Raw genomic sequence first — 18,846 nt, 5'->3', positions numbered from 1 at the left:
AACATCCAATGTTATGATATGTAATGAGCCCTGGTGATTTTGGCATGAATTACAGTGTATTGTGGAAGTGACCCCGTCACTAAGTCATATTTCATTATAAAAGTCCGAAAGCTGATATTTTACATATATTTTAACCAAATTCTCATTTATATATTAGTTCAGTACAAGTTTTAAGGACGCATATACTTTACCTGTTCTGTTGGTGGTCGTTTTGTACACACACTGATGACTGTTGTAATTATTACAGTTTGAACTAACAACATTATTGCAAAGTAGGTGTGATGAACTTTTGCGATGATGTTCGGTCTGGTGTCGACATCTCCACATCTCGGTGACGTGTACACAAAGTCAAGGATCATCCTCACACTTCCCGTGAATAGGCCCGTCATTAATCCCCAAAAAGCGCCCTACGCATGAAATGAAATAAAGGAAATAAACAATTTGCATGTCATGGTAAAGAGACAGAAACGCTGATCGGAAATGTCTGAACATGCACAAATCTATATCATACACTTTCTAGGTAAATTGTTTTCAATCAATTTAATGAATAATGTTTTACGTTCGATATGTGAGTCAATCGAATGGCTTGGTGACACATACAATTTACATGGCGACAGATTAGAGTGACCTGGTGACACAGACAATTTACATGCCGACAGATTCGAGTGACTTGGTGACACAGACAATTGACATGGCGACAGATTCGAGTGACTTGGTGACACGGACAATTTACATGGTGACAGAATCGAGTGACTTGGTGACACAGACTGTTTACATGGCGACAGATTCGAGTGACTTGGTGACACAGACAATTGACATAGCGACATATTCGAGTGACTTGGTGACACAGACAATTTACATGGCCACAGATTCGAGTGACTTGGTGACACAGCCAGTTTACATGGCCACAGATTCGAGTGACTTGGTGAGACAGACGTAGATGGATTATCAAAACAAGATACTAGAGTTGATTTTCGAGACTAGATACTTGGTGACAAAGGTGGGTTACTCTTTGCCACTGTGCACGTGTCAACAAATTTAGAAGGGTGTTTTAATGGAGTCTATGATGTGTTGAAGAAGGTCACGACCAATTATGTCTCATATTCACCCTAGGTTGAAGCACAGCGAGTTTGTGTACAGAACATATAACATAATACAGTTGTTTGCATTTTGCGTGTTGGTTTACCTTTTCTCCATCCTAGTTACACGTATAGAAGTAAAAATACAACAAATAATGACACATAGGTGTTTTCATACTGTGTGATACAACTGTTACTTTTTCATTGATCCTAGGTACAAGCACGATCAGTAATAGCACAGCACATAAAACAGGTTATTGTTCAGGTGGTTTTGTTAGTTCGTGCGTTGTATGACCAAATCATACGCTAAAGGTAAAACATAATCAATAATAACACAGCACATAATACATGGTACGGGTGGTGTTGTTAGTTCGTGTGTTGTATGACCAAATCATACGCTAAAGGTAAAACATAATTAATAATAACACAACACATAATACATGATATTGTAGAGGTGGTGTTGTTAGTTCATGTGTTGTGTTACCAAATCATACGCTAAAGGTAAAACATAATCAATAATAACACAACAAATTATACATGATATTGTACATGTGGTGTTGTTAGTTCATGTGTTGTATGACCAAATCATACATTCTAGGTACAACAAAAGACAGTAAGATACAGCATGAAACACATAATAATGTTCAGGAGTTTTCATTTTGTATTATGTGTTATCGTTTCATTCACCCTAGGTACAAACACAGCCAGTAAAAATACTGCACAGAAAGGCGGCACAAGGTAACCATTAATTGCCTGTATGTACATAAAGAGTTGTCCTTCTTGAGCAGTCTCCATCAGGGGTATCCACGCGATGCTAACGGCAACAAGTATGACAACAAATATTCTGAAATAATAACGTTGGAACCTTTATAAAACAAATAAAAGGGATATAAATATGATATAAATATTATAATAATAAAACAGCTTAAATGTGAATGGTCTGCCTGTTTTTTTTTTAACTTTTGTATTATTGTAGAATTCAATATTTGTTCATTGAGACGGTTTTAAAAGAAAATGGGTCAAGTGTATGCATTTTACTTCTAAATGTGAAAATTATGTTTCTTATGTCCCTATTTATGGCCTTTCCTATTTGTAATTTTGTCACAATTTTAACAGGGTTTTGCTTCCCATCAACATTACTAGATTGTATCGATCCATGCAATGCATTGTTTATACAAAAACAGATTGGCGTAAACACCGTGAAAATACACAGTGATTTAATCAAAAGAGCGTATAAAGGGCAAGAAAACTAGAAAACGCTGAACGAACAGTTTTGTTTTCCCCCTGCTTGAGCGCTAAAAATATAATATCAGCCAAAAGCTATAAATCGAATGCAACTGACAATGATTCATTCTTCAGTAACATTTGGCGTTAAATGGCGGTGAGATAGCCTCATATTACCTCTCTCTGGATTTTATGTTTCCAGAATAGAACTTTATACAGGAAATATAAGCCCTCGACAATTCACTAAACCTATACAATCACTTGTAATCCTTCAGTTAATGGGTGTTATAAAATTGTGAATTGTATTCAAAATATCAAACAATGAATGAACATTTTGAAAAAGTGACAAAATTATTCGTGTTTTAACATGAATATGTTTCACATCACAACTCAAAACCTGTAGAAACACCAGTCGTAATGATACGCATGTTTTCTTTAAACCATCTAATTATAACGCCTTGAGGCATTGTCATGAGTTGTTTTATTTACCCTTAACAGTTTAGTTCTGACATCATATTCCAAAGGCAAAATGTGATTGTGACTCCCAATCAAATGCCCTGACGCATCGTATTGTTTGGGTATCTCCAGCCGCTTCCGGGAGTGAAGGTATTTTTGTTTTGCCCTAAGCATCACCGATAAGAGCTTGAACGACGAACAAGCTGTATGATGCAGTATAATTCAGTTTTGGCATACTGTGTTAATTACCAAATTTCAAAGTTGCAATCACGTGTATGTTTCTAACAGTCATCTTTTGAAAAGTACATGTTCTGCAACTCGTTTGAGTTTGTAATAATATCATGTTTATCTTATTCGGGTTATACCCATTTTTCAAATTGTAAATAGACCCGAGGTTTACCAAAATTACGTTATTTTTATAACTATGGTATCATTGTACCTTAGTATTGCTCTTTCGGAAGCAACTTCTTCTATACGCCAAAGGTAAACTCACTTTCCTATAATGAGTAATTCTCTTTCGGAAGCACTTTGTCGGAACGTTTTCCATATGTCCAAGGTAAAGATCACCGCCGAGCTGTTGAATACTGAAGTCAGGGAACTCATAAGTGCAGCAATCATCACGGCCATCATAACACCACGCATGCCTACACACACATTCAATACATTCATTTACACAATCAAGCAACATCATGTAACACGATTAAAATTATAGTATAACACTGTCGAAGAAAATGACGGACTTCTTTTTATTTGTTTACATATAGGCATTTTTACCAATGTTACTTCCAGGTGGAGGGGTTTCATTACATTTGATATACAAAATATTCCTGAAGGGTTTATAAATATATGTATCTGACTACTTTTATAGGATTTATGAAAAGATTTCTCACATCGGTCTCAAATCGTTTTTGAGTAAGATAATTTCACAAAGAAAACATGGCAACTTTTTGTATAAATTTTGAAATTAAGGTTGTAATACTTACCGGTTGGAGCAAGACTAAGAATCAACTTTGGATAGGCTAAATTAGAACATCCAGCGGGGTTATTGCAGACCCTCATGCACATTTCCGCGTTTTGACAAACCAGCGACTCTGTATAACGATTATATCAAAGACAGATGTTAGTGATTGTGAGAAGATCGAATATTGATTTTAAAATATGCAGTTATAAGGAAACAACAGACATAAGTATTTCCTCCTCCCTTTCTTTTCAAGAAAAGCAGGAAAGGAGAAGTACAGAGCAGTCCAAATAGCCCCCGTTTATCAAGGTGACATGCTTGGATTAATAAAATCTTTTAACTGTAACTGAGCGAGATCGGGTTATCTCGGTCGAGGGTTAAGATTCTGTAATAAAAATCCCAACCGAGGCGTAAGTCGAGGTTGGGATGATACAGAATCTTAGCCCGAAACTGAGATAACCCGATCTCGCTCAGTTACAGGTTATTTAAATGTTTTCTCGCACCTTTTAGCTCGAAAAGAACTATTCAGTTTTGCTAAAAGCTACATTTGAATGCTTCCACGTAATAAAGTAGACCGTCCTTACATAGATTATAACGTATTTCACAGTGTAGATTATATTTTATCTACAACATCATATATTTAACCACATGGAAAATATACATATAACGACAAAACAGAACATTTATATACAAATTGTCAATTTCAAGCAGTTAACGCGCGGATGAATACATCGTAGTGTAAAAATTCCGCGAAATGTCACGTAAAGGTACAAGACAGATCGGACGAGATAGAAAAATCTAGCATGGGGTATGATGTGGGATATCACTGTCTAAGGTGCGAGAATAAGGGATATCTACTGCTGATCCAAGCACATTTTAATTTTAATCATCAAGTAAATGGGAAACAATAATACTCACTAGGGTCATATGCTATGCGCGTATTTAGAGAAACTGGAAGCTAAGGTGCGTTATTGGGACGACTACGGTTCAAATTACACTTTCCTTACCATGTGACCGGAAGGACTGAACATTGTCTGCGCATGCGTATATTATTGGAAGAAAGGCAGTGATTACTTATTGACTCTCCTAATTTGGTGAATAAATGAAGATACTAAACATACCTGGGTAGAGAACTCTACTTATCATTCCTGGCATGATAATTAGAAATAAAGGCAAAAACTTGAGGAATCCGGCAAAGACAGTTCCACCTCTGGCGTGAGCAATGTTTTTAGCAGCAAGCACGCGCTGTACTATGATCTGAAATTAACGTGAAAAGAGACATACTCTGGTCTCGAGTTATATAAGACTTTAAGATATGAATGTTATAGTGTTGTGACATGCATATATTTTCTAAAAGAACTCTAACCTACATATCAATAGATTTACCTTTTTATAGAAAGTTATTTGAATTTGGTTGACTAAGGACACATTTGAGAGATAAGCCATTATGTACGCTTGTGTGATTAATGATCGCGTTACCGTACTTAGTGTTTTGTTCCCTAATCATGTCGTGGTTACATTTTGATGCGTCAACCTTGTATTGTTGATTTTGGCTCTTTTGTTATTAATTACTATAGTTGCGCCATCAGTCTATTGTGTTACGGTAGTTTAACTGCCAAATGACAAATCTCGGTCATCTTTATTTAGCCCTTCTTCACCTAGGTATTTCACCGAAAACATGTCAATCAGGTACGCTTTGTTTTTCTATATTCCATAATTATACAGCCTTTTTACTTCATTTCACTTGGCTGCAAATATGAACTCATCTCTTAGAATACTTACTGCGATACCTATGATGATGCTATCGATAGGGAGCTGAAGTCAGCAGCGAGTAAGTTATTGATAGTTCGCTATTTGAATTACTAATCCGCTGCTGGCAGCGGTTTAGTTATTTGAATATCGAACTTCAAATAACTCGCTCGATGCTCACTTCAGCCCCCTGTAATCGATCGCTAGGGACTTACCCGTATTCCCTTGAACAACATTTACACAACATCTCATATAAAAACATTGAAATGTTATGACACCTTCATATACAAAATATACCTTTATTGACGTGTTTGCATGAAATTTGTTGCGACGACACAATTTTGGCATTGTTAGATTTTGGTGTGTTTAATTTTGATTCATGATTTACGATGCTTGTTCAGATTAACAGTCACTGGTGCATTTTAAAAAAATTCTCGTTATGGGATACTGATACTGCTAATAGTGATAAGTGTACCGGTTAAATCTCTCGTGCAGTGTTAAATTTTAATCAATGTCCCAAAATAAAAATTGTAAAAACAAAATATGGACGAACGTTTCTCATTTTCAGTCTAGTGGTATGCACTTTTAAAGACGTAAAGATATTTTGAAACTTAAGTCGATATAATATATAATACTTGATACTAGAGGTTATCGAGTGGAATCATCCGAAAGAAATGCAAAGCATTTAGAACTTCATGAAAGTATATAACTGTAAGGTTTATAACATGTTCTCTTACCTGATCTCCGCACCAATACAATACTGATATTATAGTTGACCTCAATAATACTCCTGGCCAGGGGAGGTCGGAGTTCACAGGGTCGCGGATAAGGTGAAACGCATCAGCACGAGGAAGACCACATGGAGAGTAAGAGCTGTTACCAAATATTAAGTTACCGGTCCCATTTGATGATTTATAACCTTCCGGCACTGCTTCGAAGTACTTGTACATCAACCCACCGAGTCCCCCTACTTCTACAAACGCTGCAGAAGAAAACAACAAGCAGTGGAAAATTGATTGTCCATGACGCTATCTCTCTCAGAACTGTTTTCTTTTAGAAACTTTTGCCTAGTAAAATTTCGCCCTTTGCCTTTGAAATCCAGATTCGCCTAGTGGTAATTTCGCCCTTGGCCTATATATACCATATAAATATTATGGTTTTCTAATATGCGCTGTCATGATAAATTCGCCCTTATTACTAAGAAAGAAAAGGGCGAAAGTTAAACTGAGGCAAAAAACTCACGGTATACAAAATATCTGTCTCTTATATTTTAAGAACCATTGATGCATTTCTCATTCTTTATCTTGAAGTTTTTTGGCTGAGAAGGACCTCGTTTAAACGAGTAAAATACGTTATACTTAATCTTTAGATGTACGAAATGATATCAGTTTATTTATATCTCAATATAAAAAAACATTACCAAAAAATCATTCAAAATGGATTTTTTTTTTAAATGCCGTCTTGTGGTGTTTTTTTATATAAAACTTTACTGATGAATTTGCAATCCGGAAATCTCATCAATATACATTTATATTCATTGACACCCATATTTAGTTATACTTCATAAGGTGGGATGCACATATTTTAAACACGGTCATTTCTTGTTTATTTTGAAATTGGCAGATAAACAGCCAGCTAAACTATTTTCATACTTACCCATGATGGACAGTGCTAATGACCCAAATACCATAACGAATGTCTGTAGTGCATCAGTAAAAATGACAGCTGCCAGGCCACCTGTTTGATTACAAATTACGTAAAATTACGTATGCTTCATAAATCGATACATTGGTTCGTGAAGAATCCGAATTGTAAGATTGCCTTGCTTTTTATGAATGGTATTGAATGGTATTGGATTTAAGGGTAATTTCTGATTCATAAATCGATGCATCAGTTGCATTGACGTTAATTAGGCCGGTAACACATTTTCGTAAAACGCGGTATCTATGGAAAGGGAATTTTACAAGCTTTTAGATGAGCTAAACAGCGCAGGAATCGGTTCATAAAACAAAGAAGGTAACATGTAGCTTTCGTTTTTTTTTTTGCATATTCTACACAGATAATTAGAAATATTTCAAATATCATTCAAATCGCTTCCGAAAAATGCTGAATGCGTATGCTCTGCTTGTACAACTTCCCGAAGCGTTTCGTTTAACACATTATGTTTCACGTTCATGTGATGGCAATCATTTAACCATCTGATTGGAATCCCGGTGTTTTACTGTATACCGGGACATTTTCGACCTTTAAAGGTACAATCTATATTCGCCACATCTAATTGCTATGTATATTATGTTGTTTACTGATGTTCGCTGTAATGATAAATTCCCCCTATTATGGAGGGCGAAAAAAGCGAAATCAAACTGCAGCGAAAATTTTCCAGTATACAGCATATTTGCAGTATATTCACTGTAATGATTAGTTATGAACATATATTTAAAGTTTACATTAAGTGAATATACTGTTATTTTATCTAACTGCATCAATAAGGAAGGGCAATATGTAACAATGTATTTGTTTAAGTCATGATAGAAAAAGTTACCAGTCTTTTATGTTCATCAAATCGTGTAAAATATAACAATATGTCCTTATCTTAAATTTCTTTTAACTCAGGTTTCGCTACGTCTAATTTTGTTTTATCTGATTGCATGGTGGCGGACGCTTAGCCTTCGATTATGTCATGATATATTCCAGGGGTGAGGTGAGCAAAAGTGAGCGAAACCCCTGGAGTATCGAGGTTGACGTTCATCTTGCTTACCTACTATGGTATACACTGCTGTTATACCCAGAAGGAATATAATTGACAGATACGTGTTCCATCCCAGTGCCAGTTTCACAAACAGTGCTCCTGCGTAGACGTCTACCTGCATGTATATGTATACGTGTAAACACATGTTATGATTGAAATGTACAGCAATATTAAATCTATTTCGTAACTGTTGACCAAGGATGGTAACCTCTGGATGTGTAAAGTAAATCTATAGCTTCAACTCAGTTGTGTTTAATGTTTTAATATTTGTCAACAGCTTTTGTAAAACAAACACTTACTTTGGGTAATGTTAAAGTTATTCGCATTTTCTGTTTTTGCTTTTCAGATTGCAAAGATGTGTAAACAATGCAGTTTAGTATTTTTACCATATAAACAATTTGTCTCATTTAAATAAACTGATATAGTGGTACCAATCATGAATTGTCTATAAAAAATCAAATTCAGTTTTACTAGAATTACTACAATATGTTCTAACAGTGTTAACATGACACTAATAGGTAGGCCAATACATTATCAATACAAAATTCATCATTACAACAACAGGTTGGCCTTAAGGATCGGACCTTGACGTCCTGATTTTTGAAATATGCCGACATGCATTTTGTTTTTATTTTGTTATATTTTAATTTTTGTTTTTGTTTTTGTTTACATTTCAACAAATGTGACTCAGTCAATGTTTTCGGACTCAATTTACCCGGACCTGTCTGAGAATGATAGACCTCTGCCACTTAATTAATTTACTTCGATTGCCCATGTCAATAATAGATATGGCATACGTTTTAAGGAAACATATTTCTCATAAACAAAGTCGAAACGCAATACGGTACTTACCGAAATTTTCGAGACTATATTCAAAATCATAGCCAAAACACTCATATACAACCGCAAACGGCTGCCTCCAAAACGTCTGTAGAGATATTCTGGAACAGTGTATAGCTGAAACAGAAGCACAGCGTGTATGACCTTCATCTTTGTAGAGAAAAGATTGAGACTTTTTATCCAGTAAAAAACATGTAATATTGGACATTACCACAACCCAGCTCAGATTTCATATTCCACTGGAAATAAGAAGATATTTTTGCAGCTCTACGAGCCATTTCTTTTAAAATTCATTAAACCTCCTTTATCTGTTTAAACCCTTAGTTTCAGCCTTTTTACCAGATATCTGTGAGACGTCCTTCAGCTGTACACACCATGCCAGAATAAAAAAATAGGCATTAAAAGGAATTAGTAGCACTGACCATTAGATAGTACTGATATCGCGGTCCTTCAATATTTCAATCAGAAGTCAGAGGAGTTATCGCAGCTGTTTCAACTTTTGTCAAAGTACTTACACCAGAGCTAAGGTAGACCGGTAGGAACACCCATCCTAGCAGAAGAAGACAAATAGCGGCCTACAAGAAAAAGAAAGGAATAACGTTTGAAAAGAATAGGGCCTATTTTGTCAAATAATACCCTTAAAATCGATTATATACTGAAAATATATACTTCCTAACGAACGTTTTCGTAGGTGATACTGATCTGACCTGATGCCAACGTCTAGTGTGGTCAGTTTTTCTTTGGGAAGCCAGTGATAAATATAATGACGACCGAAATAGCTGGTCCTTTTAGTAAGAAGTAAAATAACGCTGTCGACCGACAACAGAATGTCAGTGAGTCTGATTTTTCACATAACACATGTTTGTTGCTTTGAATTTTCGTAATGCAAACAAGAAATAAAAGTATCATTATAAATCGAAAGATTTCATGCAAGTAGGATCATATTCGAAAGGCAAATTAGTGTGTTATTTAAAGAGAATGATAGCAAAGATTTGATGCAATCTATCTGTTCAAGATGGACAAGTATGCTAGCTGTATGCAAAAGGGATTTTTGAGATCCTTGTATTGTTTTGTTTTGTTTTTGTTTTTGTTTTTTTATCATGATTGTAAATATTTATGCACCATGTAGACTATCGTCTCTTAGTTGTAATGACAAATATCTGAAAATGAGGTAGGATTATTTCTCGTCAGATGCTATTCCCGATTGAAACATTGCGTAGGTATATACATACATGTATAATGCTGTAAAATATAACGGGACTACTGAATAAAGTAGTTTGTATGTATTCATTGGGTTAATAATACATGTATATTGATGAAGCTTTGTAAAAAATATAATGAAAATGTAAATGATATTAACATTCATACTTACTCCCCATTCGAAAGCTACAACACCAATACCAGAGGCCGCACCACTACCTGCTAGACCGATAAAATGTTCACTCCCAATGTTACTGGAAAACAGTGAGGCACCAATCTGGAAATAAACATACTAGGGTCTTTGACATCCTAGCAAAGCAAGCATTTTTTTCATCTGAAACAATAAGTAAAGGCATATTTACTATACGTTTACAATTTTAAAACAATTTCGGCTTCGGTATATAGTTAGGGTTATATATACCATGATTATAAATTCCTTCATTGCAAAACAATTATTGATATATGTTTACATACTAAGTAATATTGTTGCTATATTAGGGTAAAGAAAACCACTGCATCTGTTGAAGTAGCGAAGAAGAGTTTCATTTTTTTTTATTTACTTGGATACTTCTTCCTTCTATTTAAGTTAAAGCAAGAAATAGGAGTTTCTTTAGGGTAGAGTAAGTTCCTCTGTCCAGGCATGTAATATTTCACTGCTTATAATTTCTAAAATATAAAATATGCCATGCAGTCTATAACTTGGATACTCATTATGATGTTGAGCATTAATAAGTCTTATTATATGACTGGTGCTAATTCCCAGCCCTGATTGGAGGAGCGACGTCATGTGACGAGTCTGTAAATATGTTACCGCCCTCGTTCTATGAATAGAAAAGTGTTACAGACCTCGACCTAACTCAGACAGGCAGGTGCGGAGTTATCTAACACACGCACACAACGAACGAACGAGACTGATGTTATTAACCGACTGGCGACTATCTACGAATTGTAGATACACAATACAACTACCTGCTGTCGATATGTATCACTTTTACAGTTACAAACGTATAGTCACCGACTACTGTGTCGTGACCACCCTCAAAACACTGAGCTGTCAGTACAGCTATCTTTAGCCCGGGTACTGCTGGTTGTGAGCGTGTCGTGACCACTTAACACTACAAACTACACTATATGTACACAGCTATTGCCTAGAACCATCCCTACTCAAGACCTATGTCATGAGCACTCACGACCTAGTCGTGGAACGATACCCCGAGCAACTCGCGACCTATAGTCGTGAATACTGTGAATTTAGAACACTGCTACAGTTAGATTAAGCACATTACTTTTGCTTTGCCCCTTCAGCCATGTGGAGCCCCTGCATTTATACTAGATGTGAATTTGAATCACAGGAAAATTATCCCAACCAAATATGGCTGATATCTCTCTCATACGTACAGAAAAAACACTGTTTGCCAAAGTATCATTTCGTCCCAACCCCTCAGCCGCTCTTTTTGTACAATTTTGAATTCCCACTTCCTGACAAAGCTTCTAAGCAAATATGTATAATATTTTACTCATAGTTTTAGAAGAGAAAATGTTTAAAGCAAAATGACCATATTAACCACTTTTTCGCTCGTACCCTCAGCCCCCTGGGTGTTCAGTCGAACTATTTGTACAATTGTGAATTGTGAATTCGGAAGAAGAATTTGTTTAAAGAAAATTGATGATGGGCAGACAGACGGATGCCACAGTACAAAATATTAATTAAGCTCACCGGTCTGTCCTTTGGACCAGGAAAGCGAACAAGAGGCCCAGGGGGCATGTATCGCTCACCTGGATATCTAAGCAATCGTGGCAAAATATTCTCATAATAATATCCCAGGGAATGGGTGTAACCCCAAGGCCAATCCTTGTAGCATAAATAAATGTAATAATATTTTCATGTCCGGCAATTTTATGTATAGTTATGGGGTGAGGATCTCAACTGTTTCCAAGCTGTGACTCAGCAGCAAGGTCCCTATCGAGTTATGGCCAGATTCCAGATATCAACCCTTTCCAATAAATTGACTATTTTCCCCCATCCCTTAGCACAAGGGACCAGCCTGTCCATTTCTACAACTGTTAATCCCCACCATGCAGGGATGCTTCCAACAAAATTAAGTTGATATCATTCGCGAGATCCAGAGAAGGTCGCTTAAAGCAAAATAGCTAAATTACCCATTCTGGTCCCGCCTCTTAGCCCCCTGGGGTGTCAACCGAACCATTTGTACAATTTTGAATCCAATCTACCTAAGGATGCTTCCAGTCAAAGATGGTTGATAGCCATCTCTTACTTCTAGAGAAGAAGTCGCTTAAAGCAATATAGCCACTCAACCCACTGGGGGTCAGCCCCACTATCTGTACAAGTTTGAGTTCCTGCCTCCTATGAATGCTTCTGAACAAGTAAGATTTATGTCGAGTGCATAGTTCTACAGAAGAAATCGTTTATAGCAATACAGTTAAACTGTCCCCTTTTGAGCCCGCCCTGCCCCTCAGCCCCCTTGGTGGTCTGCACCACCATTTGTACAATTGTGAATCCCCACCACCTAGGAATGCTTCCAGTCAAATTAAGTTTAATTCCAATCATTGGTAAGAAGAAGATTTCGTTTGAAAAATTGACGTACGGACGACGGACAGACGACTGACGACGGACGCCACGGTACATAAATGGCATAAGCTCACCTTGGTCCTTGGGACCAGGTGAGCTAAAATGGGATACAACTCAGGATAGCAAATCGCTCTTGTTACATGTTATAACCTCAAATCCAGGATGTTGCTTGTTCTGTAAGGATAATGGAGTTACTTTGTAGGTAATTAGTGGTCAAAGATTCCTTCGTGGTAGTCACCTCAAAATAATAAAAAAAACCTGTAACTGGCATGTTCATGATAAAGACTTTTTTAAATGGATGCAGTGAAGGATTTTTGACGAGCAGACGTCGGGACAAAATGTGGATTTTTTTCAAATGTAAGAATATCATCTGAGACTCATGAGGAGTTGATCTGCATCCGAAACGTTTAGAATTTGGAAGATATCTCGTTTGCTATTCTTTTTTATTAATATGATACATTTATGTTTAATATTATGATTGCGATCATAAAATAAATCCTATAGCATATTGCATATCATAAACAGTTTGGCATAGCTACTGTTGTCAAATGTTTTTCCCACTTGAAAATAAACATAAATAAACATATCCTGCATCTGGCACACACACATGCACGCTTACACAATACACATGGAGGCACGTCCTTAAATGACTTTACCTGTTAATATGACGTTAAAAATATAAAACAAACCATTGATGTCATTGACTGGCTATGAATATAATAAAAGAGATATTTCGCATGCATTAATAAAGCATATTTTAGTAATTAAACTGTCTTACCGGCAACCATGTCATCGATGTTCCTGCCAAAAAGTATCCTTTGATTGTGTTTCTTTCTTTTTTCCATGTTGACTAGAAGAAAATAACAAGATTTGATGTATGTTAATATTCACATTGGCTTTGGCTTCTAACTTTGTCTTGGTGTATTGATAATGTTATATTTCATTTCTATTTCCTCGAAGTTAGATAGGCAATGACATAGAGGTTCAAACGGGTAACGATTGCTTTTTTATGTTTATCTAAGGCGAGTTAGTTAATTTTCCTATGGTATAAGAACGTGAGGTTTACCGAGTGTCTGTTACATATGAAAATTAACTAAAGATGTTATATCAAGAATATCATATGATTGTTTCCGGAATAAGTATTTCCTTTTTTCGATCCGGAAACAATTCCATGCGCTGTGACACCACAATGGGAGATGGCGTCACAAAGCGTTGTTCAATGACGTCATAATTAGAGGATTGCTTAATGAAATAACGTCCTGGTTGTAACCCAAAAGTGGATAACCAACTCCTAGTAGCTTTACCCAATAAGACGGGAATTAGAAATCTTATAGCGGTTGGAAGGAGAAATGATATTCTCAAGTCTTGAAACACGCATTTAACTAAAAATAATTATACAAAAAACTACCTTTGACAGTGTTAATTTACTTTTGTTTTAATTCACATCTCATACATTTTCATTTCAAAGATCAATCAGTAAAAGTCAATTTTTTCCTGTTCGATTTTCAACTGATTTTAATCGATTGGTCCATTAAATGACTCACTTTATTTATTTTAATGAGTTGTCCATAAAAGTTATTAAAATGAAAATTCTTATGATTTTAATGGAGGTGGAACACTAAGAAATAGAATTTGCTGAATCTCTCTATAACTATTTTACTGACGAATAAATCCATTGATTTCATTTTTGTTCATGTTATGTAGACCAACAAAACAAAACTGTTTGTGTCAAAGGTCTACTTCTGGTTTTCGGTTGAGGTCAAAGTTCAAATGTACTTTTTTGGGTAACAAACTTTGAAAAGCTTGTTCTCTAGTTCTTTAAGGCTTTTAGTCTTGATATTTATTATTTAAGGTGCTCAGATGTTTATTTATCAGATTTGAAGAAATAGCTGACATAGATCAATGATCGAGGTCAAAGAGGTCAAATGTTTGAAAAGGTAAATATTTCTTTAAACCCTAATATTTTAAAAACGTTTAAAGGCGTTTGCATAATATTTTGATATGATGTGGATGAGGCCAATGTATGGGTCAATGTTTAAATGTGCTGTTTCAAGGTAATCTCGTTCAGTAACCCTTTTTCAAGTTCTACGAGAGCTAGGGTGTTACTACTTGAGCTAAAACATGCTCGGGTGATTGGCTATCAATCAATTTTCAAAGTCACAAGGGTTAAACATGTCAAAATATTAAAATAAAAAGGAAAATTGTTAGGTCAATGAAATTCGGCAAGGAAAATTCCTGAACGAACGGCTTTAATATGTTTCATTGGGTAACCTTCACATACATTGATTTTGACAATGACTGTCACAATCCATCCTTTAAGTTTTACAGTTTTGGAATTGAATCAGGGTTTTCAGTACTTTGATTTATATTAAACGGAAACCAAAGCTTACTTTCAGTACTATGGTTTGTGTTATCTTTTTCTTCATAGAGGGTAAAGACCATGATGTTTTAAAATAGGTTAGAGATCAAAGACCAAATAAGTTCTACAGTTGTGGGACCGCACAACGCACCAAAAATAGCGTGCGCACACCGTGCATACATCGTTCACACACCGTCCGCACATCGTCCACACATGGTGCGCACAACTGTGCGATTTAGCAATCGTTCGCCCCGTTGTGCGCTTCTCTCCGCACAACTGTGCGATTTGGTATCATTTGTAGATCAAAATTACGGAATGACAAAAATACGGAAGGCTTGTATGCGATAATGTACACTGTGTATATATCTGTAATTTCTCATCACAATAATCAAGATTATACAATTTCACAATGCGTGTTACACAGTATTACAGCGACCGTTAGGCTGTCAAGAATGGGTTTGGCTCCAAGGTAACAGAACAGGTAAATAACAATTTTATGAGTGTCCGGAGTTTTACCTGACCAGTGCCTGACACACAGAGCTGATATGCGATACCGTTTGACCGTAATGAATAGTATTTGTTATTTGCATTCGTTTGCCTATAGCTCCCCTTCACCTGGATTTTCACACCCCCGGCCTTACCCGACGAGTTACGTAAGTGCCCCAGGCGGGGAGAAAACTACGGTCCAGGTACATGTACAAAGTGGTTATGTTTACCTGTATACGGGATTGTGTTGTAATTTTACATGTGTCGATTAAGTTTGTTTAAAAACACAGAAAACACAATTTCTAAATATAAGAATGTATAGACAGAAAGATAAGTTTATAGATGTTGCTAAAATATAGAAACATACGTAAACATCAAGTTGATATGTTTAAACACGAAACCGTATAAATTGTTAAGGCATTCCTCAATTTACACCAACCACGATTGTTATCGCACAACGTCCGTCCATCGTGCGCACAGATGTGCGCAAGCAATGATCGTCCAGCTTTTTATCGTTCGCCCATCGTGCCCACACCGTTCACACATCGTTCACACACCGTGCACACATGGTGCGCACACCGCACATCGTGTAACGTTGTGCGATCTCACAACTGTAACGGTGAAAAGCCCGTCAAATTGTTAGCGAACAATTTCTAGTAATACTGATCCATGTTAACACTTACGCAGGTGACTGGATATCTCTATTTTTATGGTATATGTTGTAGCGTACGTTAAAATTAAGGCTAATATCACCAACAGTTTAATAAAGCAGTACCTCTACAGTAAGCAATACAATGCCTCAGCTACCGGTCATACATACCAAGACAGCTATTGAACGATATTTGATATTTGTTATACATGATTATACAACTTCTTGTACTTACCCATATTCCTACCACGATAACAAGAACAAAATACCCCACCAATATAAAAATGTCAACGGCATGGTCAAGTCCAGCCATATCTCTGATGTGTAAATTCAACTAAATTCCTACTCTTTATAAACATAAGCAGTTCCTTTATCTAATGATGCCGGATTCTGAACATGGAATGCATGTCCCAACAGCGGAGTCACGAATGAACAGCCTCGACACTTCAGGGTTTACGCTCAGTTACGCTGTCATCACCCCTAGAATGTGTCATTATATATTAGAGCGCTCAGTGTGCGCCACCTTGTGAGTGTAACGGTAAAATTGACTGACTTTGAAGATTGGTGTTGCTCCTCTGTGCTCTTCAAAAGATATGTAACAGCCTAGCTATTTGTCAGTTCTTTTAACCTTAGACCAGTCAAATAGCTAGTGACGTACCTTCAATTGTGCTATCACACATTCCAGGTGAGCAGAGACCGTACAGCCATTCCGAACTGATCGTAGCCAAACTCCCACAGGTAAATCTTTGCAACATTTCTTTAAAGTTACGGATGTGTACGTGGCACAAACAGTTTCCTCTCGGTTTAAACAGTTGACCTTATCTCATGTGTATATATCGTGTAGTTTGGACTAAATGCATTAAGCATTTAAGAGATGAAGCTATTTCAACCATTTTCTTTTATCATTGACACAGTCAGTCGTGTCTTCTAATCGGTTCGTCATATTGTCTGTGAATGGAAAAACTTTGCATGTAGGGTTTTAAATTATGCATACTATTGGAGACATCTGTTCACTTATCATCGATCGGGAAAAATACACTTGTATGATCTTATCTGAACATTTTATTACAGTTGTCATTGTATTTGTGGAAATAATTAATTTCAAGTTCTAAGGAATCAGATTACTTAAATCAGTTTAAGAAAATATCAAATGCAATAAAGATTCCTTATACATGTTTTTCATGCATTTCGCAAATACTTAATTTTAGATGTTTCTTAACCTTTCTTTTTTTGTGTGTATTTTGCACTGAAAGCAACCGGTCTTCTTATAACACATAACACATCTTGCTTTCTCTTATTACTCGTCCGATGTATTAACATAATTGTATTGTTCATGGAAGTTATTTTATGAGACTTTGCTCTTTGTATCAATCTGTGTGGATTTACTTAACAAGATCAATGTACATTTCTGTTGACCATCCGAGTAAAACAAAACTGAAGAAAAATGAAACACTTGACGATCACGAACATAATTTCATTCTAAAGAGCCTGTACTATTTGATGTAGCATTTCAATTGAAGAACACGCATAAATGTTTCATCTCAGGTGCTGACATTTCGTTAATGGTTTTCTTTTCAGAAATGATTTATCATAGCTGTTATCATACCGGAAAAACAGCCAACAATGCATTACTACGTTTTAAGCCGTGGTACATGGTACGGTGATCGTTAAAATGTTACTTTTGAGCCTTCTCTGAAGTCATTTCTTATTGCAAATTTACCTTTGAAAATTTCGTTTGTTTGTATGTGAAAGTGCAGTCTACATCTTTAGATGTTTGAAAGACAATGATTTGTAATATACTGTCATGTCATAACAGAATTTCCATTTAGATGATCATTCAACGTTTATGCTTTGATACGTTACAGGATATTAATGAAAAAAATATACAAAATATGTGAATATGACTATAATATATGAAATACAATTGAGACATCTATTGTTTTTTTAATCTGTTATTTTTTTTTACCGTCGGATGAGTTGGTTAGGTTTTATTTAAATAATACATAAACATACACTATGACTGGGCCATATCCACACGTATCAACCCTTTGGTAAAATCTGTAGCATAAAGACACCTCCCCCGGACCACACAACGCTACCGCTATACAAACGTTCAAGGTAGTAGCCTTTTACAAAGAGTTCACCCCTTCATGCCATCCACCACCATCATACGACAAGCAGAATCTGAACTGATCCGTAAAGTAAAAAAGCTTCAAAAGCAGTACTTCTAACGGAGTCCTGTTAGGATGAACCTTGTGCAGGGAAGCCGCATGTTTGAGCTAGCCATTTTTAAAAGAGGTTTCTCATCGTATGGCATACACCAGACCTCAAAATATTATCCTCATTTTCCCACCTGTAGGCAATTTCGCAGGTTCAACATCTGTTTCCGACGGTTGTCACGAACGGTAGTTATACTATGTTTGCAACTTTGTAGGCGATTGCATATCGACCACATTTTGTTCAGACTGTTCAACAACATATTTATTGTATTAACACTGGAACGGAGT

The 18,846-nt window shown here is 36.2% G+C and overlaps 2 protein-coding genes across 2 annotated transcripts; both read right to left on the bottom strand.

The window, feature by feature from the left end:
• Positions 1–1,733: 1,733 nt before the first annotated feature.
• LOC110454801 (sodium/myo-inositol cotransporter 2-like) lies at positions 1,734–7,199 on the bottom strand. The gene is made up of 6 exons (XM_021504521.1): positions 7,123–7,199; positions 6,204–6,448; positions 4,839–4,974; positions 3,743–3,850; positions 3,253–3,403; positions 1,734–1,923 (listed from the first exon to the last, which is right to left on the bottom strand). Exons 1-6 carry the CDS (start codon positions 7,154–7,156, stop codon positions 1,734–1,736), a joined length of 864 nt encoding a protein of 287 aa, XP_021360196.1. The 5' UTR covers positions 7,157–7,199.
• Positions 7,200–7,375: 176 nt separating this feature from the next.
• LOC110454867 (sodium/glucose cotransporter 2-like) lies at positions 7,376–16,675 on the bottom strand. The gene is made up of 7 exons (XM_021504618.1): positions 16,575–16,675; positions 13,624–13,695; positions 10,428–10,532; positions 9,571–9,630; positions 9,068–9,172; positions 8,225–8,330; positions 7,376–7,410 (listed from the first exon to the last, which is right to left on the bottom strand). Exons 1-7 carry the CDS (start codon positions 16,650–16,652, stop codon positions 7,376–7,378), a joined length of 561 nt encoding a protein of 186 aa, XP_021360293.1. The 5' UTR covers positions 16,653–16,675.
• Between the last annotated feature and the right edge of the window lie 2,171 nt (positions 16,676–18,846).

This window comes from Mizuhopecten yessoensis, unplaced genomic scaffold (genome assembly GCF_002113885.1).
Source record: "Mizuhopecten yessoensis strain PY_sf001 unplaced genomic scaffold, ASM211388v2 scaffold8071, whole genome shotgun sequence".
Taxonomy (NCBI): domain Eukaryota; kingdom Metazoa; phylum Mollusca; class Bivalvia; order Pectinida; family Pectinidae; genus Mizuhopecten; species Mizuhopecten yessoensis.
Note: the sequence above shows the minus strand (reverse complement) of the source record. Positions and strands in the feature narration are given on the sequence as shown.